General features: G+C 44.3%; 1 protein-coding gene across 1 annotated transcript in view; it reads left to right on the plus strand.

Moving 5' to 3' along the window:
* Positions 1-27872, plus strand: part of ITPR2 (inositol 1,4,5-trisphosphate receptor type 2) — a 175652-nt gene that overhangs the window by 108628 nt on the left and 39152 nt on the right. The window contains exons 3-14 of the mRNA XM_032221897.1: positions 220-420; positions 1720-1971; positions 2871-2996; positions 4400-4528; positions 6312-6432; positions 7720-7910; positions 9324-9466; positions 12072-12180; positions 20086-20194; positions 20875-21062; positions 22935-23118; positions 27494-27750. Coding sequence (XP_032077788.1) covers positions 220-420; positions 1720-1971; positions 2871-2996; positions 4400-4528; positions 6312-6432; positions 7720-7910; positions 9324-9466; positions 12072-12180; positions 20086-20194; positions 20875-21062; positions 22935-23118; positions 27494-27750 — 2010 coding nt within the window. The remainder of the gene's footprint in view (positions 1-219; positions 421-1719; positions 1972-2870; positions 2997-4399; positions 4529-6311; positions 6433-7719; positions 7911-9323; positions 9467-12071; positions 12181-20085; positions 20195-20874; positions 21063-22934; positions 23119-27493; positions 27751-27872) is intronic.

The following is a 27872-nucleotide window of genomic DNA, read 5'->3' on the forward strand; positions in this document are numbered from 1 at the left end:
TGGCCGGCGGATGGAATTCGGATGAGGCCTAATCTGTGGGATCTAATAGGTCTGTTGGAGGTAATTGGCAGCAGGTGGTCTCTCAAGTACCACTGGGTTGGACTAGAAGACCTCGAAGGTCCTTTCCAACTCCGTTGATCTGTATTACGCGTAAATACCATTGATATTGTCGTTCAATTTTTCTTCTTCTTCTTCTTCTTCCCCATGTTTAAAATATAGCTCCTTGAGGCCGAAACCATGCGCCACATATTCACCAACAATTACCATCTGTGCAATGAAATTAGCGAGCGGGCCGTGCAGCATTTCGTCCACTGCATCGAGACCCACGGCCGCCATGTCGAATACCTGCGTTTTCTGCACACCATTGTCAAAGCCGATGGCAAATACGTCAAGAAATGTCAGGACATGGTTATGACGGAGGTGAGTTTAGGCAGTGGCTTCCGACCTTTTGGGCACCAGGGACTGGTTCCATGGAGACAGGTTGTCTGAAATAGTATACGGTCTCCTGCTTGTGCAGGGGGCTGGACTAGAAGACCTTCAAGGTCCCTTCCAACTCTGTTATTCTGTTATCCTGTTTTCCTTCCTTCCCTTCTTTCCCTTCCTTCTCTTCCTTCTCCATCACTGGAGGTTTTTAAGAAGAGGCTGGGCAGAGTCTCCTGCTTGAGCAGGGGGATAAACTAGAAGACCTCCAAAGTCCCTCCCAACTCTATTATTCTGTGATCTTGTTTTCCTTCCTTCCTTCCTTCCTTCCTTCCTTCCTTCCTTCCTTCCTTCCTTCCATACTTCCATACTTCCATCCTTCCTTCTTTCCATCCATTCTTTCCATCCATTCTTCCTTCTTTTCTCCCTCCTTCTCTTCTGCATCACTAGAGGTTTTTAAGAATTGAACAGCCATCTGTCTGAAATAGCACAGGGTCTCCTGCTTGTGCAAAGGGTTGGACTAGAAGACCCCTAAAGTGCCTTGCAACCCTGTTATTCTGTTATCCATCCTTCCTTCCTTCCTTCCTTCCTCCCTCCCTCCCTCCCTCCCTCCCTCCGTCCCTTCCTTCTCCATCACTGGAGATTTTCATGAAGAGACCACACTGCCATCTGTCTGAAATAGCACAGGGTCTCCTGCTTGTGCAAAGGGTTGGACTAGAAGACCTCTAAAGTCCCTTCCAGCCCTGTTATTCTGTTATCCTTCCTTCCTTCCTTCCTTCTTTCCTCCGTCCCTTCCTTCTCCATCACTGGAGACTTTCATGAAGAGACCGCACTGCCATCTGTCTGAAATAGCACAGGGTCTCCTGCTTGTGCAAAAGGTTGGACTAGAAGACCTCTAAAGTCCCTTCCAGCCCTGTTATTCTGTTATCCTTCCTTCCTTCCTTCCTTCCTTCTTTCCTCCGTCCCTTCCTTCTCCATCACTGGAGACTTTCATGAAGAGACCGCACTGCCATCTGTCTGAAATAGCACAGGGTCTCCTGCTTGTGCAAAGGGTTGGACTAGAAGACCTCTAAAGTCCCTTCCAGCCCTGTTATTCTGTTATCCTTCCTTCCTTCCTTCCTTCTTTCCTCCGTCCCTTCCTTCTCCATCACTGGAGACTTTCATGAAGAGGCCGCACTGCCATCTATCTGAAATAGCACAGGGTCTCCTGCTTGTGCAAAAGGTTGGACTAGAAGACCTCTAAAGTCCCTTCCAGCCCTGTTCTTGTGGACGAGCCATGATCCCAGGTCTCGTTTCCAGCTGGTCAACGGAGGGGAAGACGTCTTGGTGTTCTACAACGACAGAGCATCTTTCCCGACCCTCCTCCACATGATGTGCTCCGAGCGAGACCGGGTGGACGACAGCGGCCCTTTGGTGTATCACATCACCTTGGTGGAGCTGCTGGCGGCTTGCACCGAGGGCAAAAACGTCTACACCGAGATCAAATGCAATTCCCTCCTGCCCTTGGATGACATCGTGCGAGTCGTCACGCATGACGACTGCATCCCCGAGGTAAGTTGGACGCTGTTGCAGTTGCAGCTGTTACCTCCTGTAATTGCGTAATTGTTCCTGACGCCTAGTAGCTCTTCGATGGCGTGCATCCAGGAACAACTCACTATTGGTCTCCAGCTCACTCTCCACTGGTCCAAGGCTCAGGCGCCACCTGGTGGCCAACCAGTCTCTCTGTGCCCTGCTCGGAGTCAGAACCCTGTCCAGGGTCCTCCACATCCTCCAGAGCCGACTCATAGGGCCCCTCGCTGTCGGAGTATGGTGGCAGCTCCAACAGCACCTGCTGGGCCACAACACCGGCCTTTAAACCACAACCCAAAAATGAATAAGAATATGAATGATCTTCCATATCTTAGATCTTAGAACGTGCAGAGATGGATAAATTGGCCAAGGAAACTCCAGGAAAGGAGGAAACGGAGTACTATTTAATTTCGGGAAAATGGTATAAGTGGTTATTTATTTCTATCCTGTGATAGAAATAGAAAATAAGAACTTGGAAAACATAGTTTGCATTATAGAAGAAGTAGGAATTGGTGGCCAGAATGTAGGAAAAGTAGGATTTATAAAAATAGGAAAAGTTATATATTAGTAGAAGAACAATAAAGACTGGTATAAATAGCAAAACATAGACTGAGAAGCAAAAGAGTAAGAAAAAAATAGGATTATAAATGTAAAATAACATAGAGATGTATTGAGAGGGAAATAGTGTTTGTAAAGATACACTGATAGATATCTGCTGTAAGAAGGAAATGTGAAGTTCCAATGTTATTTGTAAGTGTTGTGTATGTTTTTGTCAATGTGTATTAGGGTTTATAATAAAAAAAATTAAAAAAAATATGAATGAATTGTACTTGAATATAAGTAGCTCAGGTTGGGAGTTGACAATTTCTTTGAACTTCCAGATCAAGATTGCGTATGTCAACTTCGTCAATCACTGCTATGTGGACACCGAAGTGGAAATGAAGGAAATTTACACCAGTAACCATATCTGGAAGCTGTTTGAGAATTTTCTGGTTGACATGGCAAGGGTAAGCCTTTGGACATCGTTCAGCAACTTTTTAAAAAAAATATTGAAACTTACTTTGATTTCTGGCTAAATAGAGAGAGAATTTCCCTTGGAATTGAAGTCCACACGCATCTTAAAGCTGCAGAGGTTGGAAAAACACTAGAATTAAGTCATGCAAGTAATTTACAAACCAAGAACTGGACTTGATATTTAAAAATTGAGATAGGTAGGTAGGTAGGTAGATAGATACTGTAAGATAGATAGATACTGTAAGATAGATAGCTAGATAGCTAGATAGCTATAGATAGATAGATAGATAGATAGATAGATAGATAGATAGATAGATAGATAGATAGATAGATAGATAGATAGATAGAAATAGATACTGTATGATTGATTGATTGATTGATTGATTGATTGATTGATTGATTGATAGATGATAGATAGATATAAATAGATACTGTATGATAGATAGATAGATAGATACTGTAAAATAGATAGATAGATAGATGATAGATAGATAGATAGATAGATAGATAGATAGATAGATAGATAGAAATAGATACTGTATGATTGATGATAGATAGAGATAGATGATAGATGATAGATAGATATAAATAGATACTGTATGATTGATGATAGATAGAGATAGATGATAGATGATAGATAGATATAAATAGATACTGTATGATTGATGATAGATAGATAGATACATAGAGATAGATAGATGATAGATAGATATAAATAGATACTGTATGATTGATTGATAGATAGATATAGATAGATACTGTATGATAGATAGATCGATGATAAATATAAATAGAGTATGATAAATAAATATAAATACTGTATGATAGATAGGTAAGTAGGCAGGCAGGTAGATAGGCAGGAGAGAGGCAGGCAGACGATAGATGGATGGATGCATGGATGGATGGATGGATGGACGGACGGACGGACAGACAGACAGACAGACAGAGAGACAGACGAGTGGTGTGATGGCCTATGGGTGAAGACACTTGCCTCCCACTTGGAAGATCAAAAGTTCAATCCTAGGTTGCGACAGATGTTTCTCTATCAAGGTGCAAAGAGAAAATATCTGTTGTGAACTCCCAGTAGGCATCAGGAAGGGCATCTGGCCAGTTAATGCTGAGCTCCATCCAGTCGCCCCGACTCTATGCTGAATTAATGGATGACCGGGTCATGAAAGGGAAGAGGGTGACTTTTTTCCTTATTATTAAGAGAAAGGAAATAATTATTTTCACTGACCAAATTACCCAGGTTCAATTTTTGCCTTGCTTCAAAACTTTTCACACTATAAGGAAAAACTACAGGAGAGGATGGAAATTTCAGCTCCTTTGAGGTCCGTCCGTCTGTCTATCTGTCTGCCCGTGTCATACCATGCCTGCCTTTTTTCACCAATCATAGGTTTGTAACACCAGCACAGACAGAAAACACGCCGATTTATCTCTTGAAAAATATGTCACCGAACCAGTGATGAGCATCGTGAGCGGCTTTTTCAGTTCTCCCTTTTCAGACAACAGCACCAGTCTCCAGGTAAGACGCTGTCGGCAGTTCTCCGCATCAGACAATCAGCCGCGATTCCACATTATACTGTGTTTCCCCGAAAACAAGACAGGGTCTTATTTTCCTTTGAACCCCTGAAATAAGCAAAATTGGCCTTATTTTCGGGGAGGTCTTATTATTTTTGAGGTGCAGGAGGTGACGAACGAAGTCACCTCGTGGCTGCGGCTATATTCTGCGTCACTGGGCCTGTTGCTCTTTTTGCGGTGGTCATTAATGTGACCGACGAGGCCCGGTGGCTAGGGTTGCAGGAGCCGCCGTTAGGTGAGGGTGTGTGGGGTGCATGGAGCATGGAGCATGTTCCTCCCTCCCTTTCTCCCCCTCTGGCCTCGCCTCCTCACCTTGTGTTTTGTGCGCGGCGAGCAACCAGAGGAAATGGCGGGAACTCACTGCACCAGGGGTGGGTTTCAGGCGATTCGCAGCGGTCCCTGCGAACCGGTTGGTCGGCGAACCCAGAAGTAAGTAACTTCCGGGAACGCCGAAGTGTTCACCCACCTGCCCGCGTTTCTTACCCGGTTTTGACAAGTTCTGCGCTTCCACGCATGCGCAGGACGCATACAGCGCCTGCGCGATCCTCCAGGAGCAGCTGGAGCATTGCACAGACGCTAGTACGCATGCGTGCACTGCACGCGTGCACGGGGACGCCGCCGGCCCCGTTCCAACCGAACCGGTTGGAACGGGGCGAGAAACCCACCCCTGGACTGTACATGCATTTAAATATTCTCAGGAAGGGTTTATTTTCCAGGGAGGTCTTATTTTCAGGAAAACAGGGGTAATATATGTATTTGTGCCAAGTCACATTTATTTAACGCTTCGACAAGACTTCATCAGGAAATTAATTTTTCTAAATGAAACAAATAACTCAAAAGGCCAGTGCTCCCCAACATTTTCTGTCTGGGGCGGAGGGGGGGGAAGGGGCTGTTTCGCACAAGCAGCCAGAAATGGAGCATGCACACATGCGTTCTCCCATTGCAGAAGTGCGGATGTACGCACGGGTGCTCGCACGCCTTTTCCACAGTCCAGTTGCAACCTTTCGGGACCCACTAACAATAGCAATAGCAGTTAGACTTATATACCGCTTCATAGGGCTTTCAGCCCTCTCTAAGCGGTTTACAGAGTCAGCATATTGCCCCCAACAATCCGGGTCCTCATTTTACCCACCTCGGAAGGATGGAAGGTTGAGTCAACCCTGAGCCGGTGAGATTTGAACAGCCGAACTGCAGAATTGCAGTCAGCCGAAGTAGCCTGCAGTGCTGCATTTGACCACTGCTCCACCTCGGCTCTAGTAGGCCATGGCTCATAGGTCGGGGACCCCTGATTGTGAGCCTTTCTTCATTTTGTGGTAGTTGGAAGTTAAGGGGTCTAGAGAGGGGGGGAGCGCTTCAGCTGCCGAGCGCCAGGAAAATTGGGAGATCCAGACCGTTCAAATGGATATAAAGATTCATTGCAAGCCTGAGCTCCCTACGAGAATCTGAACTACTAACAGCCAAGGGAAATTAGCGGGAGATAAGGAATTCACGGCAGGCTGGACTTAGATCCCTGGTTGTAGCACTATTTTTAGTGCCATTGTAACTTTGAATGGTCAATAAACAAACTGTTGTAAGTTGGGGATTACCAGTAAAGAGAAGTATATTTGCAATTCGTCTACAAGGGGCGTTAAATGGATTATAACACACGTACTTGTGTCTCATTTCCTGAAAGGGTGAATGTTGCTTTCCATGAGTGAGTTTGTGTTGCGTTGTGTTGCTTCTTCCAGACACATCAGCCGGTCTTCATCCAGCTGCTACAATCTGCCTTCAGGATTTACAACTGTACTTGGCCAAATCCTGCTCAAAAGACTTCGGTGGAATCTTGCATTAAAACGTTGGCCGAAGTCGGTGGGTGATTTTAATGGGTCTCTTTTAATTCTTCCTTTCAGGGATTGCATGGAGTGCTAATCGTTTTAATGAAATTAAAAATCGGTCTCTGGTAATGGAACAAAATCCATAAAAAATTAAAAGATGACAATCTTTTGTCGGGGAAAAAACCCACAACATACTCTGTGTAACATCTGTCATACCGGCAGTCCTCAACTTACAACAACAATTGAACCCAAAATTGCTAAGGGAGACCTTGGTTAAGTGAGTTTTGCCCCATTTTACGACCTTTCTTGCCTCGGTCATTAAGCAAATCCCTGCAGTTGTTAAGTGAGTAACATGGTTGTTAAGCAAACCTGGCTTCACCATTGACTTTTGCTTGCCGGAAGGTTGCAAAAGGTGATCATGTGACCACAGGACACTGCAACGGTCATAAGTATGAAACAACGGTCATAAGTCACTTTTTTCAGTGCTGTTATGACTTCGAATGGTCAGTAAATGAACTGTTGTCAGGGACTACAAGGGGAAGAAAAGAGGGAGGGAAGGAGGAAGGGAAGAAAGAGGTGGAGGGAGGAAGAAAGGATGGAGGAAGAACATTAAAAAGGGAGGGAGGAAGGGAAGAGATGAAAAGAGGGAGGAAGGGAAGAAGGGAGGAGGAAGGGAAGAAAAAAGAAAGAGAGGAAAGAAAAAAAGGGAGGGAGGGAGGAAGAGAGGGACGGAGGGGATGAGGAAAGGAAGAAAGAGAAGAAAAGAGGGAGAAAGGGAGGGGAGTAGAAAGGGAAGGAAGAAAGAGAGGAAAGAAGAAAAGAGGAATGGAGTAGAAATGGAAGAAAGAAAGGAAGGAAGAAAAGGGGGAGAGGAGGGTGGGAGGAGAGGAGGAAGAAAGAAGAGGAAGGAAGAAAAGAGGGAGAAAGGGAGGGAGTAGAAAGGGAAGGAAGGAAGAGAGGAAGGAAGAAAAGAGGGAGGAGGGGAGTAGAAATGGAAGAAAGAAGAAAGAGAGGAAGGAAGAAAAGGGGGAGAGAGAGAGAGTGGGAGGGAGGAGAGGAGGAACCAAGAGGAAGGAAGAAAAGAGGGAGGGAGGAAGGAAGAGAGGGGGAAAGGGAAGGAAGAAGAAAGAGAGGAAGGAAGAAAAGAGGGAGGGGAGGAAGAAAGAGGAGGGAGGAAAAGAAGGAAGGGAAGAAGGAAAAGACGAGAGGGTCAAAGGGCCAGGATGAGTAACCTTGGATGTCTCCTGGTGTGATGCATTCCGTGGGCGTCTGTGTACGGTGGCGCATGTGCTGATCCATTTCCAATGCTCTCTTCCCAAAGCCAAGAACCGGGGCATTGCCATCCCAGTGGACCTGGATAGCCAGGTGAATACCTTGTTCATGAAAAGCCACACCAACATGATCCAAAGGGCAGCCATGGGCTGGCGCATGTCCGCCCGGTGTGGCCCCCGCTTCAAAGAGCCCCTCGGGGGGCCTTCCTGGGATTATAGGAACATCATCGAGAAACTCCAGGTAGGTCAGAAAAGTCTCTACTGTACCCCAAATCCTCGGGTAAAGCGGTGGCTAGATCGGGGAACGCCCAAAGTGGGCAACTTTAAGACCTGTGGACTTCAACTCCCAGAATTCCCCAGCCAGCATATTTGCCTATTTTATATCTATATGTTTTGGGAAGAAAGAAGAGGAGGAAAGAGGGAAGGAAGGAAGGAAGGAAGAAAGAAAGGAAGGAAGAAAGGAAGAAAGGAAAAGGAAGAAAGGGAAGGAGGGAGAGAGAGAGGGAGGAAGAGGAAGGAAGGAAGGGACAGGGAGGGAAGGAGAGAGGCAGGTGAGAAGAAGGGACAGGAAGGAAGGGAAGGGAAGAAAGGGAAGGTGGGAGAGAGGGAGGGAGGAAGAGGAAGGAAGGAAGGGGAAGGAAGAAAGGGAAAGAGGGAGAGAGGGAGAGGGAGGAAGGAAGGAAGGGACAGGGAGAGAGGGAGAGAGGCAGGTGAAAAGAAGGGACAGGAAGGAAGGGAAGAAAGGGAAGGTGGGAGAGAGGGAGGGAGGAAGAGGGAGGAAGGAAGGGAAAGGAAGAAAGGGAAGGAGGGAGAGAGAGAGAGGAAGAGGAAGGAAGGAAGGGACAGGGAGGGAGAGAGGCAGGTGAGAAGAAGGGACAGGAAGGAAGGGAAGGGAAGAAAGGAAAGGAGGGAGAGAGGGAGGGGGGAAGAGGAAGGAAGGAAGGAAAAGGAAGAAAGGGAAGGCGGGAGGAAGAGGGAGGGAGGAAGAGGAAGGAAGGAAGGGACAAAAAGGGAGGGAGGGAAGGACAGAAAGGAAGGAAGGGAAAGGAAGAAAGGGAAGGAGGGAGAAAGAGAAGGAGGGACAGGAAGGAATAAAGGGAAAGGAAGGGAGGGAGGGACAGGAAGGAAGGAAGGAAGGGAAAAGAAGAAAGGGAAGGAGGGAGAAAGAGAGGGAGGGACAGGAAGGAACAAAGGGAAAGGAAGAAAGGGAAGGAGGGAGAAAGAGGGAGGGACAGGAAGGAAAGAAGGAAGGAAGGAACGGACAGGAAGAAAGGAAGGGAATGGAAGGGAGGGAGAGAGGGAGGCAAGAGGAAGGGACAGGAAAAAAAGAAGGAAGGAAGGAAGGGACGGAGGGAGGCAAGGAAGGAGAGAAAAAGGGAAGAAAGAAGAAAGGAAGGTTGAAGGAAAAGAGGAAGGGAAGGAGGCATCTAGATGATGTCTGATCATTGTGCTTCTGAGCCGCTGGACGAAATCCACAAAGCCTATTGGTGCTACAAGTTGTAGAGGTCTGCGCCTCGTGCTTCCCCATTGCCAACTCCGTTCCCTCCAAAGGGGAGAACGTTGAGCACGAAGCCTTCCTCCAGCTCTCTTCATCAGAAGCTTCGTTACCCAGATGCCCCAGGCAAGGATCTCCCTTTGATTGTCCTTCTTTCAGGACGTGGTGGCCTCTTTGGAAGAGCAGTTCAACCCTATGATGCAAGCGGAATTTTCGGTCTTGGTGGATGTCTTGCGGAGCCCAGAACTCCTCTTCCCGGAAGGGAGTGACGCTAGGATTAGGTGTGGCGCCTTCATGTCCAAGTAAGGCCTGTAGCGACTCAACCAAGTTACTCCGGAACATACGTGGCGTCTCGGTTTCCATGGGGAAAGCTTGGGGCTCTGCGAGCTTGCAGATATTTCATGACCCAACAAGCTAACATCATTGGTTCCACCACAAAACCGCGTTCGACTAAAGCGCGCTCGACGAAACCGCGTAGCTGACGTCATCACAGGGCGACAACAGCGCAGAGACAGAAGCACGCTGTAAACGCTAAACCTAAAATTAACTCCTAAACCTAAACCTAACCCCCCTAAACCTAATCCTAAACCTAACCCTAAACCTAACCCTTAACCTAACCCTAACCCTAACCCTAAACCTAACCCTTAACCTAACCCTAAACCTAACCTTTAACCTAACCCTAACCCTAAACCTAAACCTAACCCTTAACCTAACCCTAACCCTAACCCTAACCTAATCCTAAACCTAACCCTAAACCTAACCCTTAACCTAACCCTAACCCTAACCCTAAACCTAACCCTAAACCTAACCCTAAACCTAACCCTAAACCTAACCCTAAACCTAACCCTAAACCTAACCCTAACCCTAACCCTTAACCTAACCCTAAACCTAACCCTAAACCTAACCCTAAACCTAACCCTTAACCTAACCCTAAACCTAACCTTTAACCTAACCCTAACCCTAACCCTAAACCTAACCCTTAACCTAACCCTAAACCTAACCCTTAACCTAACCCTAAACCTAACCTTTAACCTAACCCTAACCCTAACCCTAAACCTAACCCTTAACCTAACCCTAACCCTAACCCTAAACCTAACCCTAAACCTAACCCTAAACCTAACCTTTAACCTAACCCTAAACCTAATCCTAACCCTTAACCTAACCCTAAACCTAATCCTAACCCTAAACCTAACCCTTAACCTAACCCTAACCCTAACCCTAAACCTAACCCTTACCTTAACTTGAATCGGCTTGCTTTCAAAGCGCTATTTAAAGCGCCCTTCTTTCTTCACGCTGGCTGTTGTCGCCCTGTTGATGACGTCAGCGACGCGGTTTAATCGGGCGCGCTTTAATCGAGCACGGTTTTGTCGTGCCACGAACATCATCAGTGATAGATGAGAGTGGGGTTTGCGGAGAGGAGGAGGACTGTGGTATCTGCGAGACCACCTACTGCCACCGGTAGCCTCCCACCGTCCAGTGCGATCCCACAGAGTTGGCCTCCTCAGGGTGCCGTCGGCCAGGCAGTGTCGGCTAGCCACCCCCAGGGGGAGAGCCTTCTCTGTGGGAGCCCCTTCCCTCTGGAATGAGCTGCCCCCGGAGCTTCGCATAATCCCCAACCTCCGGTTCTTCCGACGCGCCCTAAAAAGTTGGCTTTTTCCAGCAAGCCAGCCTGGCCTGAACAAAACAAATCAAATTATTGATTACTGTTAATTTTAATTTTAATTCCTTTTTTTTTTTTAAAAAAAAGGTGTCATTGTCAATTTTAATTGAGTTTGGGGATATCCCATTTAATTTCTTTTTAACTTTTGTACTATGTGTTTCTTTTAATGTTGGGCGCCGCCCTGAGTCCTTGGGAGAAGGGCGGCATATAAATCGAATAAACCTCAACCTAATCCTTGGTCCTCTTTGATTTTGGTTGTTTTCTTGCTGAAGTTTCATAGAGCCGAGGTGGCGCAGTGGTTAAATGCAGCACTGCAGGCTACTTCAGCTGACTGCAGTTCTGCAGTTCAGCGGTTCAAATCTCACCGGCTCAAGGTTGACTCAGCCTTCCATCCTTCCGAGGTGGGTAAAATGAGGACCCGGATTGTTGTTGGGGGCGATATGATGACTCTGTAAACCGCTTAGAGAGGGCTGAAAGCCCTATGAAGCGGTATATAAGTCTAACTGCTATTGCTATTGCTATTACCCAACTAGGTAATGTCATCAGTGCTAGTAAGGAATGGGGTTTGCAGAGTGGTGGTGGTGGTGGTGGTGGTGGTGGTGGTGGTGGTGGAGGAGGAGGAGGAGGAGGAGGAGGAGGAGGAGGAGGAGGAGGAGGACGACGGGGGGGGGAAGGGAAGAAGGAGAATGGGAAAAGAGGAGGAGGAAGAAGAAGAGGAGGAGAAGGAGAAGGACTGTGGGATCATAATTCAACTCAACCCAACACCACCGGTGCCAGATGTCTTCTTCTAGTGCTTCATTATATAGAGCCGAGGTGGCGCAGTGGTTAGAGTGCAGCAGTGCAGGCTACTTCAGCTGACTGTTATCTGCAGTTCAGCGGTTCTAATCTCACCGGCTCAGGGTTGACTCAGCCTTCCGTCCTTCCGAGGTGGGTAAAATGAGGACCCGGATTGTTGTTGGGGGCAATATGCTGACTCTGTAAACCGCTTAGAGAGGCCTGAAAGCCCTATGAAGCGGTATATAAGTCTACTGCTATTGCTATTGCTATTGCTATTCATTGTGAAAAAAGATGATGTTCTTTTGCTTAAGCATAAATGCAAAGGTTTGTTCCAGGCAACAGCCCCCGTTCATTAACTACACAGTATGAGTAAAAGCTGCGCATGTAACAGGAAGAAGAGAAAAAGAGAAATAATCGGGAGGAGCCGGCTGGGTTCGAACTCACATTTTGCCTGATGTTTTTATTTTAAGGTTGATCAACCACACGAAGCGGCTGATGGAGAAGGAAGAAAAACTCTGCATCAAAATCCTTCAGACTTTGCGCGAAATGCTGGAGCAGAAAGACAGCTTCGTGGAAGAGGTAGGCCCCGGATCTTGTTCCTGAAAAGAAGAAGGTTAGATGCAGATACGGAATAACAGAGTCGGAAGGGACCTTGTAGGTCATCTAGTCCAACCCCCTGCTCGAGCAGGAGATCCTAGGCCATTCCTGACGTATCGCGTCAGTTGGGGTTTTTAAGTGTAAAGTGTGCAAGTCTAATAGGGGATAAATGCTTTGACTGGATTTCTAGGGAAAAGTGAATGAAGTCTAGGGGGAAAAATTGAAAAATTGAATGGAATCAAATGGAAAATATGGAATGGGATGGAATAGAAAGAATAGAATAGAAAGAATAGAAAATATGAAATAGAGGAGAGTAGAATAGAATAGAATAAGAATAGAACAGAACAGAACATAGAATAGAAAGAATAGAAAATATGAAATAGAGTAGAATAGAATAGAATGGAATGGAATAGAATAGAATAGAATTAGAATAGAATAGAACAGAACATAGAATAGAAAGAATAGAAAATATTAAATAGAGTGGAATAGATTGGAATAGAATAGAATAAGAATAGAATAGAATAGAACATAAAATAGAAAGAATAGAAAATATTAAATTTTTAGATTTTTTTTTTTAGATTTTATTTAGCATTTATAGGCCGCCCTTTTCCCTGAGGGGACTCAGGGCGGCTTACAATAATAAGGGAAGGGGAGTGAAGACAAAATATAGAAAAAAAAATGTGAAATAACTAAAAAGTACTAAAACACAACATTCACTCAGCATTCGGGAGGGGCAGAAGAGTTTATCCCCAGGCCTGACGGGCTAGCCAGATCTTAAGGGCTGTGCGGAAGGCCTGGACTGTGGTCAGGGTACGAATCTCCACGGGGAGATTGTTCCATAGCGTCGGAGCAGCAACTGAGAAGGCTCTCCTCCGGGTGGTCGCCAGTCGGCACTGACTGGCGGATGGAATACGGAGGAGGCCCGCTCTATGCGATCTGATGGGACGCAGGGAGATTATTGGCAGGAGGCGGTCTCTCAGATAGTCAGATCCACTACCATGGAGCGCTTTATGGGTGGTAAGTAAGACCTTGAATTGCACCCGGAGATCTACAGGTAGCCAGCGCAGCTCGCGGAGGATAGGTGTTATGTGGGCGAACCGAGGTGCGCCCACAATCACTCGCGCGGCCGCGTTCTGTACTAGCTGAAGTCTCCGGGTGCTCTTCAAGGGCAGCCCCATGTAGAGCACGTTGCAGTATTCCAGCTTAGAGATCACAAGGGCTCGAGTGACTGTCGTGAGAGCCTCCCGATTCAGGTAGGGCCGCAACTGGCGCACCAGGCGAACCTGGGCAAATGCCCCCCTGGTCACAGCCGATAGATGGTGATCAAAACTCAGCTGTGGATAGAGTAGAATAGAGTAGAATAGAATGGAATGGAATGGAATAGAATAGAATAGAATAAGAATAGAATAGAATACAACAGAACATAGAATAGAAAGAATAGAAAATATTAAATAGAGTAGAATAGATTGGAATAGAATAGAATAAGAATAGAATAGAACAGAATAGAAAGAATAGAAAATATTAAATAGAGTAGAATGGAATGGAATAGAATAAGAATAGAATAGAATAGAATAGAACAGAACATAGAATAGAAAGAATAGAAAATATTAAATAGAGTAGAATAGATTGGAATAGAATAGAATAAGAATAGAATAGAACAGAATAGAAAGAATAGAAAATATTAAATAGAGTGGAATAAATTGGAATAGAATAGAATAAGAATAGAATAGAACAGAATAGAAAGAATAGAAAATATTAAATAGAGTAAAATGGAATGGAATGGAATAGAATAGAATAGAATAGAATAGAGTAGAATAGAACAGAACAGAATATTGGAATGAAGACTAGGCTAGAATACTTCTAATCCCACACGGACAGATTATAATTTGGAAGGAGAAGGATGGCAGGATCTGCCTTGATGAGAAGAAAGAGGTGAGAACAAAGAACCAGAGAAGAAGAGAAAGGGAGGAAGAGACACGTCGGAAGAGAAGCCGCTCCAATAAGACCTTAGTTTAATATTGTTTCTTTTTCACAGCAGCAAAACAGCTCCCGGGAGCTGGAAGCAGGGCACAACATAACAACACGTAATGCCGTTTGTCTCGTTGCCTCGCCAGATGGCAGCACTTGAACGGCTGAGTAGCATCAACAGCTAACAAGAGTTGAGTTGAGGCTGGTTAGGACTTGATTGCAAAATCTTTCAAGTCAATCAATCAGAATAGAGCGGGATGGGGCCTTGGAGGTCCTCTAGTCCAGCCCCATGCTCAAGCAGGAGATTGTCTATCATTTCAGAGAAGTGGCTGTCCAATCTCTTCTTAAAAACCTCCAAGTGATGGAGCATCCACAACCTCTGGTGGCAAGCTGTTCCACTGGTTGATTGTCCTCACTGTTAGGACGTTTCTTCTGAATTCCAGGTTGCTTCTCTCCTTGACTAGCTTCCATCCATTGTTAGATAGATAGATAGATGATAGATAGATAGATAGATAGATAGATAGATAGATAGATAGATAGATAGATGATAGATAGATAGATAGATAGATAGATAACAGATTAGATCAATATATGATACATGATAGATAGATGATATAGATGATAAATGATAGATGATAGATGATAGATAGATAGATAGATAGATAACAGATTAGATCAATATATGATACATGATAGATAGATGATATAGATGATAAATGATAGATGATAAATGATAGATAGATAGATAGATAGATAACAGATTAGATCAATATAAGATAGATGATAGATAGATAGATAGATAGATAGATAGATAGATAGATAACAGATTAGATCAATATATGATACATGATAGATAGATGATATAGATGATAAATGATAGATGATAGATGATAGATAGATAGATAGATAGATAGATAGATAGATAGATAGATAGATAACAGATTAGATCAATATATGATACATGATAGATAAATGATATAAATGATAAATGATAGATGATAGATAGATAGATAGATAGATAGATAGATAGATAGATAGATAGATAGATAGATACATGATAGGTAGATATAGATGATATAGATATAGATATACATATAGATCCCAAACAGCAAATTTATTTAAAATCAGTGTGTCATTAAAGCTGGATTATTAAATTAACATATTAGCAGAGTTGGAAGGGATTTTGGAGATCATCTAGTCCAACCCCCTACCCAAGCAGGGGACCCTACACCATTTCTGACAGATGGAACTCCAGTCTCTTCATGAAAGCCTCCAGTGATGAAGCTCCTACAACCTCTGAAAGTGGTCTCTTCCTTTGAATATAGAATAACAGAGTTGGAAGGGACCTTGGAGGTCATCTAGTCCAACCCCCTGCCCAAGCAGGGGACCTTACACCATTTCTGACAGATGGAAGTCCAGGCTCTTCTTGAAAGCCTCCAGGGATGAAGCTCCCACAACCTCTGAAAGTGATCTCTTCCTTTGAATATAGAATAACAGAGTCGGAAGGGATCTTGGAGATCATCTAGTCCAACCCCCTGCCCAAGCAGCGGACCCTACACCATTTCTGACAGATGGAAGTCCAGGCTCTTCTTGAAAGCCTCCAGGGATGAAGCTCCTACAACCTCTGACAGTGGTCTCTTCCTTTGAATATAGAATAACAGAGTCAGAAGGGACCTTGGAGGTCATCTAGTCCAACCCCCTGCCCAAGCAGGAGACCCTACACCATTTCTGACAGATGGAAGTCCAGGCTCTTCTTGAAAGCCTCCAGGGATGAAACCCATCTCCTCTTCTCCTCACTTCCTTCCTTCTTCTATTGTTGTAGGTGTCTCTTTCAGCTCTTACTTTTCATTTTCTTAAGGTGGCATTTCCTCAGATCCAAAAATAAATATCATTTCTTGTTCCCTTTCCTTCTCAAATCTACCCTGATATGGTTCCCCCCCACCCTTGTATCATACTTTTGAATATATACATAAGTTTTTATTATTATTTTATTCCCTATTTTCCCTCCTCCACCACCTCCACTTTTCTACTTAATGGCATATCACCTGGGTTCCATATTCTTCCCTTTAATTTCTTCTCTGTACGTCTTTCTCTAACCGTTCGTAAAATCTTCCCCGTGTCTTGAAGAGCACCGATTCCTCTTTATCCTTTATTTTCAAAGTCAATCGGTTCATCTCTGCACAGTCTAGGATTTTTTTTTTTTTATCATCTCCTCTTCCGTTGGTACCCTTATTTAATTTCCAATTTTGAGCAAATACAATTCTCGTTGCTGTAGGTTACACGTAGAATCAAATAGTTGCCTTCTTTCTTATATTTCGCTGGGAGGGAGAGAATAAGGAGGTCTCTGGTTTCGGCTCTTATCTTCTCTTGTAATATTTCCTCTAACCACGTTCTTATTATAGTCCAGGAGTTAGTTGCTTCTGCACATGGCCACCACATAGGGTAGTATGGGCCTGTTGCTTGTCATGACCCGACAAATGCGCGCATGACAAAAGCGCGCCGACAAAACCGCGGCACTAAAACCGCGATGTCATCAACGCGCCGACAACAGCGCGCCGACAACAGCGCGCCGACAACAGCGCGCCGACAGAAGCGCGATTTAAGTTAAGGTAAGGGTTAGGTTTAGGGTTAGGGTTAGGGTTAGGTTTAGGGTTAGGGTTAGGGTTAGGGTTAGGGTTAGGGTTACAGCACGCTTCTGTCGGCGCGCTGTTGTCGGCGCGCTTCAGCGCTCATTCGTCCGCGCGCTTTAGAACTCGCGGTTTTGTCACCGCGGTTTAGTCGGGCGCGCTTTTGTCGTTCGCCCTTTTGTGGGTGAACCGTTGCTTGCTGGTACTTGCAACATCTCGCTGATTTATCTTTAAACGTCTTAGCTAGTTTTCCTGGCTCCTCACACCCTTGAGGGGATCGGGAGTCTCTGGGGGCGCCTTGTCCCCCCTGACATGCGGCCGTCCATGTGTGGGTGCAGATGGAGGCAACGGGGGTGCGGCGGAGAGTGTCGGAGACTGCTGTGCCCTCAGCCAGCAACAGCCTGTGGTTGTGTAACTCCGGCAAGCGTCTGGCACGCATCTGGCACGGGCTTCTGCGGAGGAGCAGCCTCGTCACGGCGGCGGAGCGCCTGGCCCTGAAACTCAATGAGGGGCCATCTCTGAATCAGCCGCGAGGCTACATGAGTTCAGCTGCCCCAGCGGGCGCTGGGAAGCCGAGGGGAGGGTTAGCGGTAGCGGCAGCGGGAAATTGCCAGTTGTCATTCCAGGCAGGGTAGAGAAGGGGGGGGGGGGTTGGCATGGCTGATACGTACATCATTGTGACACCCCCGGGAAGGTGGGAATTGAAAGCTGTTATGCAACTTTGGCTGCACGAAGAGAGAAACGGCCCCTTCGGTTCCCCTCGTTTATCTTCCTTCCTTCTTTTTCTCTCTCTTTCTTCTTTTTTTCTTTCTGTTCTACTTCTCTCTCTCTTCCTTTCTCTTTCCTTCTTTCCTTCCTTCCTTTTTCCTTTCTTTTTCTTTCTTTCCTTCTTTCCTTCCCTCCCTCCTTCCCTCACCATTTTCTTCCTTCTTTCCTTCCTTCCTCCTTACCTCTCTATCTTTCTTTCTTTTTCTTTCTATTCTTCTTCCTTCCTTCCTTCCTTCCTTTTTTCCTTTCTTTGTCTTTCTTTGTCTCTCTTTCCTTCTTTCCTTCCCTCCCTCCTTCCCTCACTATTGTCTTCCTTCTTTCCTTCCTTCCTCTTTACCTCTCTATCTTTCTTTCTTTTTCTTTCTATTCTTCTTCCTTCCTTTTTTCCTTTCTTTGTCTTTCTTTGTCTTTCTTTCCTTCTTTCCTTCTCTCCCTCCTTCCCTCACTATTTTCTTCCTTCTTTCCTTCCTTCCTCCTTACCTCTCTATCTTTCTTTCTTTTTCTTTCTTTTCTTCTTCCTTCCTTCCTTTCTCTCATTCTCTCTTTTTCTCATTCTTTCTCTCTCCCCCCCTTTCTCCTGCCTTCTTCCTTCCTTCCTTTTTTCCTTTCTTTTTCCTTTCCTTCCCTCCCTCCTTTCCTTACTATTTCCTCCCTCTCTCCCTCCCTCTGTCCCTCTTTCCTTCCTCCTTACCTCCCTCCCTTTCTTTCTTTCTTTCTTTCTTTCTTTCTTTCTTTCTTTCTTTCTTTCCTTTCTCTCTGTCTCTGTCTCTGTCTGTCTGTCTCTCTCTCTCATTCTTTCTCTCTCTCCCCCTCTCCCTTCCTTTCTTCTCCATTGCTCCTCCCACACACACCAAGGCTGAACGAAATCTCTTCTGCCTGGGCCACCCTGCAAAGCAGGTAGCCTTGCACCCAATCCGCTCTCCGGCTACCCACCTGCTTCCCTGGCACGGAGGCCGTTTCCCTCCAAGGCCTGTTAAGAGGACTGATGCCCTGCTGTTCTAGGAGTGGCTAGGAGGGATATGAGGCTGTCCTCTAGACCCACACCTGGGAATACAGGTGGGCTTCGTGGGTGGGTGCATGCTTTTTTTTTAATGCACACTTACAACACATGGATTTTCTGATAAATTCAGATGGCTCGTGCAGCTTCCTTGCAACCGACAGGTGTTTCCTGAATTTTAATTCAGGGAGTAGAAACAATCCTGCTGTGAGTTGTGCTTCTCCAGAAGAAAGAACCACCGCAAACCAGCCAGAGCTCTGTTTAACATTGACACGTTCCTGTTGTTCTCGCAGGACTTTTTGTTCTCATCTCCTCGTCGCTGTTGTTCAACAACAGAGCCTTACTCACGGTTTACAATAAGGCCCTTATGCTGCTGCATCAAAGCCTACTATGGGCTGCATTATCACGGCAGAAGGATTGGGAGTCAGCTGAGTGCTATTTACATTCCGGATTAGTAGACTTTGGAAAGCTATAAAGTCCCTGTAGGGGGAATGCCGGATGGGAAGAGCCGTGGGCTTCTTAATGTGAATAATGGAAGTTGTTAACCAGTTTGTGTATCACCCTGGCTTTTTAAATATGTGCTGAGGATGTTTAAAGAGCTTCAATTCAAGGCACTCTTAGAATAACAGAGAATAGAAGAGAATGTAGAATATAAAATAGATTAGAATATAGAATAGAATATAAAACAGAATAGAATATAGAATAGACTATAAAATAGAATTGAATAGAGAATAGAATAGACTATAAAATAGAATCAAATATAGGATAGACTATAAAATAGAATAATAGAATAGAATAGAACATAGAATATAAAATAGAATCGAATAGAGAATAGAATAGAATATAAAATAGAATAGAATAGAGAATAGAATAGAGAATAGAATAGAGAATAGAATAGAATATAAAATAGAATTGAATATAAATAGTATAGAATAGAATATAAAATAGAATAGAATATAGAATAGAACAGAACAACAGAACAGAATATAGAATATAGTCTAGAATATAAATTAGAATAGACTATAGACTATAGAATAGAATAGAATAGAATATAGAATAGAAAATAAAATAGAATAGAATAGAGACTTGAATATAGAATAGAACAGAACAACAGAACAGAACAGAATCTAGAACCTAGAATAGAATATAGAATACAGAATAGAATAGAAAATAGAATAGAAAATAAAAATAGAGAATTGAATATAGAAAAGAACAGAACAGAATATAGAACATAGAATAGAATATAGAATATAAAGTAGAATAGAATATAAAGTAGAATAGAATATAGAATATAAACTATAGACTATAGAATAGAAAATAGAAAATAGAATAGAGAATTGAGAATTGAATATAGAATAGATCAGAACAGAATATAGAATAGAATAGAAAACAGAATAATGCAGTTTCTTTTAGAATTACAACAGATGAGTTGTGTTTCGCGATACATTGCAGGCTTGAAAATAAAATACCCAGGAATACATTTGCCACCCTCTTTAATTCTTACTCTCTGTTTTGACCTTATTAAAGGGGAGCAATCTGCGGAAAATACTTCTCAACCGCTATTTCAAAGGAGATTACGGAGGGAGCCTCAACGGTCATCTGGCTGGCAGCTACGGCAAACCCCTGCAGGGTGGAGGTAACCAGGGTTTGAAACATCTGGATGTAGAACAGCTCTGTGGGGTTTCTTTCCCTAGTGTAGTTCAGGGGAATATATTCGCGGAAACAGAGAGATAGTGTAGTTTGGCCTAGTGGTTAATGCACCCGACTAGAAAGCAGGGGACCATGAGTTATAGTCTTGGCCTTAGCCATGAAAATCAGCTAGTCCCACCCTTAGGTGTGAAGGCCAGCTGGGTGATCTTGAACCTGTCACCAGGAGATGGTGAGTTCTAGTGCCACCTTAGGCTTTTAAGCCAGCTGGGTGACTTTGGGCCAATCACCAGGAGAAGGTGAGTTCTAGTGCCACCTTCGGCTTTTAAGCCAGCTGGGTGACTTTGGGCCAATCACCAGGAGAAGGTGAGTTCTAGTGCCACCTTCGGCTTTTAAGCCAGCTGGGTGACTTTGGGCCAATCACCAGGAGATGGGGAGAAGGTAAGATATAAGAGGAGAGGAGGGAAGAGAAGGTATAAGAGAAGAGAGGAGAGAAGAGATGAGATGATGGGATGGAATAACAAGACAAGACATTACAAGTTAAGGGATAAGAGGAGAGAAAATGAGATCATCCTTAACTGAAATTTTAAGAATAAGCCTTCTTTTTTTTCCCCTCAAAAACATCCTTAATATCCCAATTGACTTGTCAATTAAACTCATTAATTTCAGGGACCTTCTCGGGACAAGATGTGGACAAATCCGGGGCGTCCATGCACGATATTCAGTGCCTCTTGGATAAAGAAGGGGCTTCGGAACTGGTCACCGATGTCATCGTTAGTACCAAAAATGACCGGATATTCTCGGAAGCCATCTTGCTTGGCATCGCGTTGCTCGAAGGAGGAAACACCCAAATCCAGGTGCATTTTGGTACCTTAATATCTCCCAGCCAATTTTAACCCCTGGAATTTTCTAAGGCAAGGAAGAAAACAGGACCAGGGTGGAGAAGGATTAGGAAAATAGCTAAAAATATAGCAGGTATTATAATTATGTACGTACGTACGTATGTATGTATGTTCCAACATAACTCTGGAAAGCCTCAAGCAATTTCAACCAAACTTGGTACAGAGATGACTTACTCCCTAGAAAAAGACACTGTGGAAGATAAGACACCCCTAACACTCCTCAGGGTGTATGTTCTGTTAAGATACAGCCTGTTGTGCCTTAAAATGGCTTCTACCGTACTGCCGTAAAATGACTTCTATTGTACTGCTGTAAAATGGCTTCTACTGTACAGTGCTGTTGGAGTTGCCATGGTTAGGGTTAGGGTTAGGCTTCACAGTACTCCACTCCCTCTCATAAGGGGGGAAATCCAACATTAGAAATTATGTTTGGTCCGGAGATTTCCCCCCTATCAATAAATATCCGGGCAACGCCGTGTTATCAGCTAGTTTTCTATATAAGCCACAGAAAGGGCTGTCCCCTGGCCATCTTCTGTAAATATGTGGTGTGTTATTTGTGGAATAGGGTTTTCAATAGAAAAATGTTCCCAGGTACAGGGAGTTCTTGACTTATAATGATTCATTTAGCGACCACTCTAGCTTACGACGCCTGAACTAAAAAGAGTGATTTATGATCATTCCCCCCCCCCCCGCTTGAAGCCATCCCTATGGTCATGTGATCTAAATTAGAATGCTTGGCAACTGGCATGTACTTATGACGGTTGCAGCCTTCCCTGGGGGGGGGAGTCATGTGATTCCATTTTACGACCTTCTGACAAGCAGGAGATGCCAGATTCACGTAACAATTGTGTTACTGTCTTAACAAGCGCAGTCAGTTGTTTAACCACTGTGGCAAGAAAAGTTGTAAAGTGTGGCAAAACTCACTCAACAACTGTCTCGCTTAGTATATTTTGGTCTCGATTGTGGTCACAAGTCAAGGAGTGCGCTAATGTGACCTCACAATAAAGTTAGACCCTTTAAGGGTGCTCCTTATCTGAACTACTTCACAAAAATTGATACTTGAGTGATTAGGAGTTAAATTGGAGGGAAAAAAGGGAAGAGACGAAAAATAAAGGACGGCTTATCTGATCAAACACAGGTTATGTGTTCTGACCCCCCCCCCTCCGTCCAGTAACGAATGCCGAGACAAGCTTAACTGGAATGTCACAGCACTTCATTAGCAAGAAACCAAAATCTCGGTGGCTGAAAGCCAAGCATAACAAACAGATAAGAACCTTGGCAGCAACTCAGACTTCGACAGATAACAGCTTCTCCAGCGTTAGGAATGACGTTGAATCCCGCAAAACCAGGCTCCTCCCAGTCTCTCTTTAAATACTATCTTGAGAGGAGCCTAATTACAATCACCTGGGTCCAATTATCTTTGGTAACTGCGTAGCTGCTCTCTACGTCGATCTGCCCCGCGTTGCCGGGCATCCAGGAACAACTCCCTTGGCTCCTCCCCACTGCTCCAATGCATGACGTCAGGATCACACTCCCTTGTCTCCTCCCCACTGGTCCAAGGCTCAGGCGCCTCCTGGTGGCCAACCAGCCTCTCTGCGCCCTGCTCGGAGTCGGAACCCTGTCCAGGGTCCTCCACATCCTCCAGAGCCGACTCAGAGGGCCCCTCAGAGTCTGGTGGCAGCTCCAACGGCTCCCGCTGGGCCACAACAGTTATGTATGAGTACAAATTACTAATTAGCAATTTTAACATATTAAAAGCCATTTTCTTTATTGACCTTTTTAGTGGTAGCCTCAAACTTTGTTATCTGATGTATTTTTTTTTCTCTTTAGTATTCCTTTTACCAACAATTAAACGAGCGGAAAAAATCCGAAAAGTTTTTTAAAGTTTTGTACGATCGGATGAAAACAGCCCAGCTGGAAATTAGGTCCACGGTGACGGTGAACACCATTGATCTGAGCAGCAAGAAGAAGGACGAGGACACAGACATGACCATCTCAGCTCCAAAAAAGAGAGGTAAACAGGAAAAAAAAGGGGGGGGGGAATATTTCTTGCCTTAGGCTGGTTTCAGGGCAGGCGGGAGAAAAATAGATTTTGGTTAAAAAAAAAAAACACAGGAAAAAGAGCATTTGTGATTTTGCCTGGCTCGAATTGATGTGTATCCTACCTGAGCATAAAAACCTAGTAAATAGATAAAGGTTTTCCTAAATCACTATTGTGCTTCTTACAACTTCAAGGTAGCTTGTGATAAAATGACATACCTTGAAGTACAATTCTACTGTTACAAAATTCATTTGTTCGTGCATTTGTTTGTTTATTCATTTATTTGTTCATTTGTTTGTTCATTTATTCCATAATTTATATGTTCTTCTCATGTACATAACTCTGAACAGCTAATGGTTAAAATAAATAGAAAGAAAATGAAACGCAGTCGGTAATAAAAACAGAAACAGATCAATTTGTTCGTTCATTTTGATTACGATTGATTCATTAATCTGCAGGCAGTCCTCGACTTACGACCACAATTGAGCCCAAAATTTCTGTGGGCTAAGCGAGATATTTGTTGAGTGAGCTTTGCCCCATTTTACGACTTCCATTGTTAAGTGAATTGCTACAGATGTTAAGTTAGTCAACCGGTTGTTCAGTGAATCCAGCTTCCCCATTGACTTTGCTTGTCAGAAGTCGACATAGGGGATCACGTGACACACACACACACCCAGGACGCTACAACCGTCATAAATATGAGTGAGTTGCCAAGCGTCTGAATTTTCAGATCATGCGACCCCAGTCGTAAGTGTGAAAAACGATTTTTCAAAGTTGTGACTTTGAGCGGTCACCACAAATGAACTGTTATAAGTCGAGGGCTAGCTATAATTTATTTATTATAACTACTACTACTTATTATTATTGTTATACAATTGTATCACAGCGGCCAGTTGTTTCGCCGGATTTGGCATTGGTTACTAGTCGGGCCCCACCCAGGGGCCTAGGACGTCGTAACGTATTTTCATAATATGCGTGCAGATCCAAGCAGTGCGGCTTTTTGCATTTGACTGATGGTGATTTTGTCAATTTTTAACTGTTTTAAATGTAATTCCAGTGCTTTTGGAATAGCACCCAGTGTGCCAATTACCACTGGAATTACCACTGCTGGTTTGTGCCATAGTCGTTGAATTTCGATTTTTAAGTCCTGGTATCTTGCGATTTTTTCATGTTCCTTCTTGGCAACCCTGCTATCACCTGGTATTGTGATGTCTATGATTGTGACCTTATTTTTCTCAACCAGTGTGATGTCTGGTGTATTATGCGCCAGTATTTTGTCCGTTTGTATACGGAAATCCCACAAGATCTTGACCATCTGATTTTCGGTGACTTTTTCAGGCTGATGTTCCCACCAGTTTGTTGCTGTTTTAATATTATAATTTTTGCACAAATTCCAATGGATCATTTGTGCTACTGAATTGTGCCGCAATTTATAATCAGTCTGCGCGATTTTTTTACAGCAGCTGAGTATGTGATCAACAGTTTCATCAGCTTCTTTGCAAAGTCTGCATTTGGCATCATCAGAGGATTATTATTATTATTATTAATAATAATAAGAAGAAGAATTGTTAAGGAATTTTCTTGGAATAAGGGCTCCCTGCGAGAAGTCACTTTTTTTAAAACTGCTCAAGTTGTGATGGATGTCGCACGGCTGCGGTCAGCCACCGGGGTTGAGCAGTGAATTTGATCCGATCTCAAAAGGTTTATTGAAGCATGAAAGCCGCATTTATCTGTCATAACCTCAAGCAGCACTTACTTCTCCCGGGATTGATGGGCACAGAGATTGTGCCACCAACAATTGTTTTCAGGCTGCGTTAAAGCAAGTATTTGTGTGGCGCGAAGAATCGGCACCGAATGTGAAGTCCCAGTTAAGGTGATTGATTGCTCAGGATTATGCACAGGAATCTAGTCAGCTCATGGTCAGCCCTGAATTGTGGCTGGATAAAAACCAGTGGAATTCAAGAGGGGTTGAACGCAGATTGTTTGTGAGAACGTAAGGATTCTACACTGATTGCTCTCTTGACTCCATCCCCAGTCTCTGCCTGTCCTTCTCCTACAGTATATGAAGCGCTCATTCGTCTGTCCCCAAGGTGCTTTTTTCAGGAGGCAACTGGGCTTCCTTGTTTTTTCTTTTGAAGAGGTTTTGCTTCTCATCCAAAGAAGCTTCTTCAGCTCTGCATGGATGGATGGGGAATGGAAGGATTGATACTCCTTGCAGACAGCTGGTCATTTGCATCCTTTTAGAGAGTCATTGAAACCATTTGGAAGTTTGTTTGTTTTTCTTTAAAGACATTTCGCTTCTCATCCAAGAAGCTTCTTCAGCTCTGACTGGATGGTGGGGGAATAGAAGGATTTATACTCCTTGGAGATAGCTGGTCATTTGCATCCTTTTAGAGAGTCATTGAAACCATTTGGAAGTTTGTTTGTTTTTCTTTAAAGACATTTCGCTTCTCATCCAAGAAGCTTCTTCAGCTCCGACTGGATGGTGGGGAATGGAAGGATTGATACTCCTTGCAGACGGCTGGTCGTTTGCATCCTTTTAGAGGGTCGTTGAGGCCACTTGGAGATTTTATCTGTGTCTTCAGGGTCACCTGAGTGGTGCAAATGGTTCCTGTAGTCTGCATTTTTTTCCCCTCTGGAAATCCATTCCTTCTCCCACAACCATTCCAAGGGTCTTCATCCCAAATTGCATAGCTAAAAATCTGTAGAGATTCTCCGTCATCCAGGTCATGGTTGTCCCAAAGGTGCTTTTTCAGGAGGCAACTGGACTGTCTTTGGTTTTTTTTCTTTTGAAGAGGTTTCGCTTCTCATCCAAGAAGCTTCTTCAGCTCTGACAGGATAGTGAAGAAGGGAAGGAATTTATACTCCTTGCGGACAGCTGCTCATTTGCATCCTTTTTTGAGGGTCGTGGAGACCCCTTGGAGGTTTATCTGTGTCCTCAGGGTCACCTGTAGTCAAATATGACCTGAAGGATTTGCCCTGCCCCCCCACAGGACACATACAAGAGGGATAAAATGATAACAGAGGCCGGCTGTTTTTTTCCTAGGATTTAGCACATCATATGAATGTACAGTACGATGTGTTCCTGCAAAAATGGGTTAGGAAGTGTCAAGAGTATATCCATGAACTGGAATAGGACTTAGTAACCAGGTCAGCCAATGAATAGACATGGCAACTGGGTCAGCCAATGAGGGCTGTTTGGAAACCGAAACAGAGTGGAGCCAGGGCGTGGCTTAGCCCTGCAGCTCTGAGTCTGTGCAAAAGAATGAAATTAGCCTGCTCTTTGCTCTCTGAATTGAAACTGAAACCGATCTTCCCTCTCTACCACATTGGAAGAGCCACTCTTGGCATTGTATATATATATGTCTCGTGTTATTATGTATATAAAGAGAAGTTAATGAACCCTGCTGAATTAGTTACCTGTGTGCGCTTTCTGGATTTGATTTCTGCAACAAACTCTGACAGGAAGCATGCCAGGAATGGCCTCTATATGGCTGGCATTTAGTGTTATGAACTAAGCTTTCTTCAAGCTTCTAGTGAATTAATTAATTTGTTTGTGTGGTCTGATTGCTGGCATGCAACCCCTGATATGAGCTAGCGGTGTGCGGCAGCAGCCAAAAAAGCCAATGCAATCCTAAAATGCATTAACAGAGGGATACAATCAAGCTCAAGGGAGATACTAATACCACTCTATAAAGCCCTAGTAAGGCCACACCTAGAGTACTGCATCCAGTGTTGGTCATCACACTATAAAAAAGATGTGGAGACTCTGGAAAGAGTACAGAGAAGAGCCACCAGGATGATTAGGGGACCGAAGGCTAAAACATACGATGGACAGTTGCAGGAACTGGGCATGGCTAGTCTAGGGAAGAGAAGGACCAGGGGAGACAGGATAACAGCCTTCCAATATTTGAGGGGCTGCCACAGAGAGGAGGGGGGGTCAATCTATTTTCCAAAGCACCTGAAGGCCAGAGAAGGAATAATGGATGGAAACGAATCAAGGAGAGATTCAACCTGGAAATAAGGAGGAACTTTCTGACAATGAGAACAATCAACCCATGGAATAGAAGTTGCCTTCAGAAGTTGTGGGAGCTTCATCCCTGGAGGCTTTCAAGAAGAGACTGGGCTGCCACTTGTCAGAAATGGTTTAGGGTCCCCTGCTTGGGTGGTGGGGTTGGAATAGATGACCTACAAGATCCCTTCCAACTCTGTTAATTTAATCTAACCGTAATCCAATCTAACTCACCAGGAATCAGAAGGGACTCAAAGGATGGGACAGAGAAAACCCCATCGTGCTCCTCATGGCGCAGATTGAACGGCAATCATGTTTCTTTCCCCTTGTCTACAGTTAGAGACTCCACCCTCCACCTGAAGGAAGGCATGAAAGGGCAACTGGCAGAAGCCTCCACCGCAACCTCCAAAGCTTACTGTGTGTACCGCAGAGAGATGGATCCGGAAACGGACTTCATGGGCCCAGGATCGGAGGCAGGATGCGCGGATGAAAAATCGCCCGAAGAAACAACCATGAGTCCTGTCATTGTGATAATGCAACCCATCTTGAGGTTCCTCCAGTTGTTGTGCGAGAATCACAACCGAGAACTACAGGTAGGCTACGGTATTATTACAGTGTATTTACAGTGTCTTTGGTTGTATCAACGGAGGCATAGAATCAAAATCACATGAAGGGTGCTTTATAAAGCCTTAGTAAGGCCACACCTGGAATGGAA

The sequence above is a fragment of the Thamnophis elegans genome, chromosome 7, assembly GCF_009769535.1.
Source record: "Thamnophis elegans isolate rThaEle1 chromosome 7, rThaEle1.pri, whole genome shotgun sequence".
In the NCBI taxonomy this organism is placed as follows: domain Eukaryota; kingdom Metazoa; phylum Chordata; class Lepidosauria; order Squamata; family Colubridae; genus Thamnophis; species Thamnophis elegans.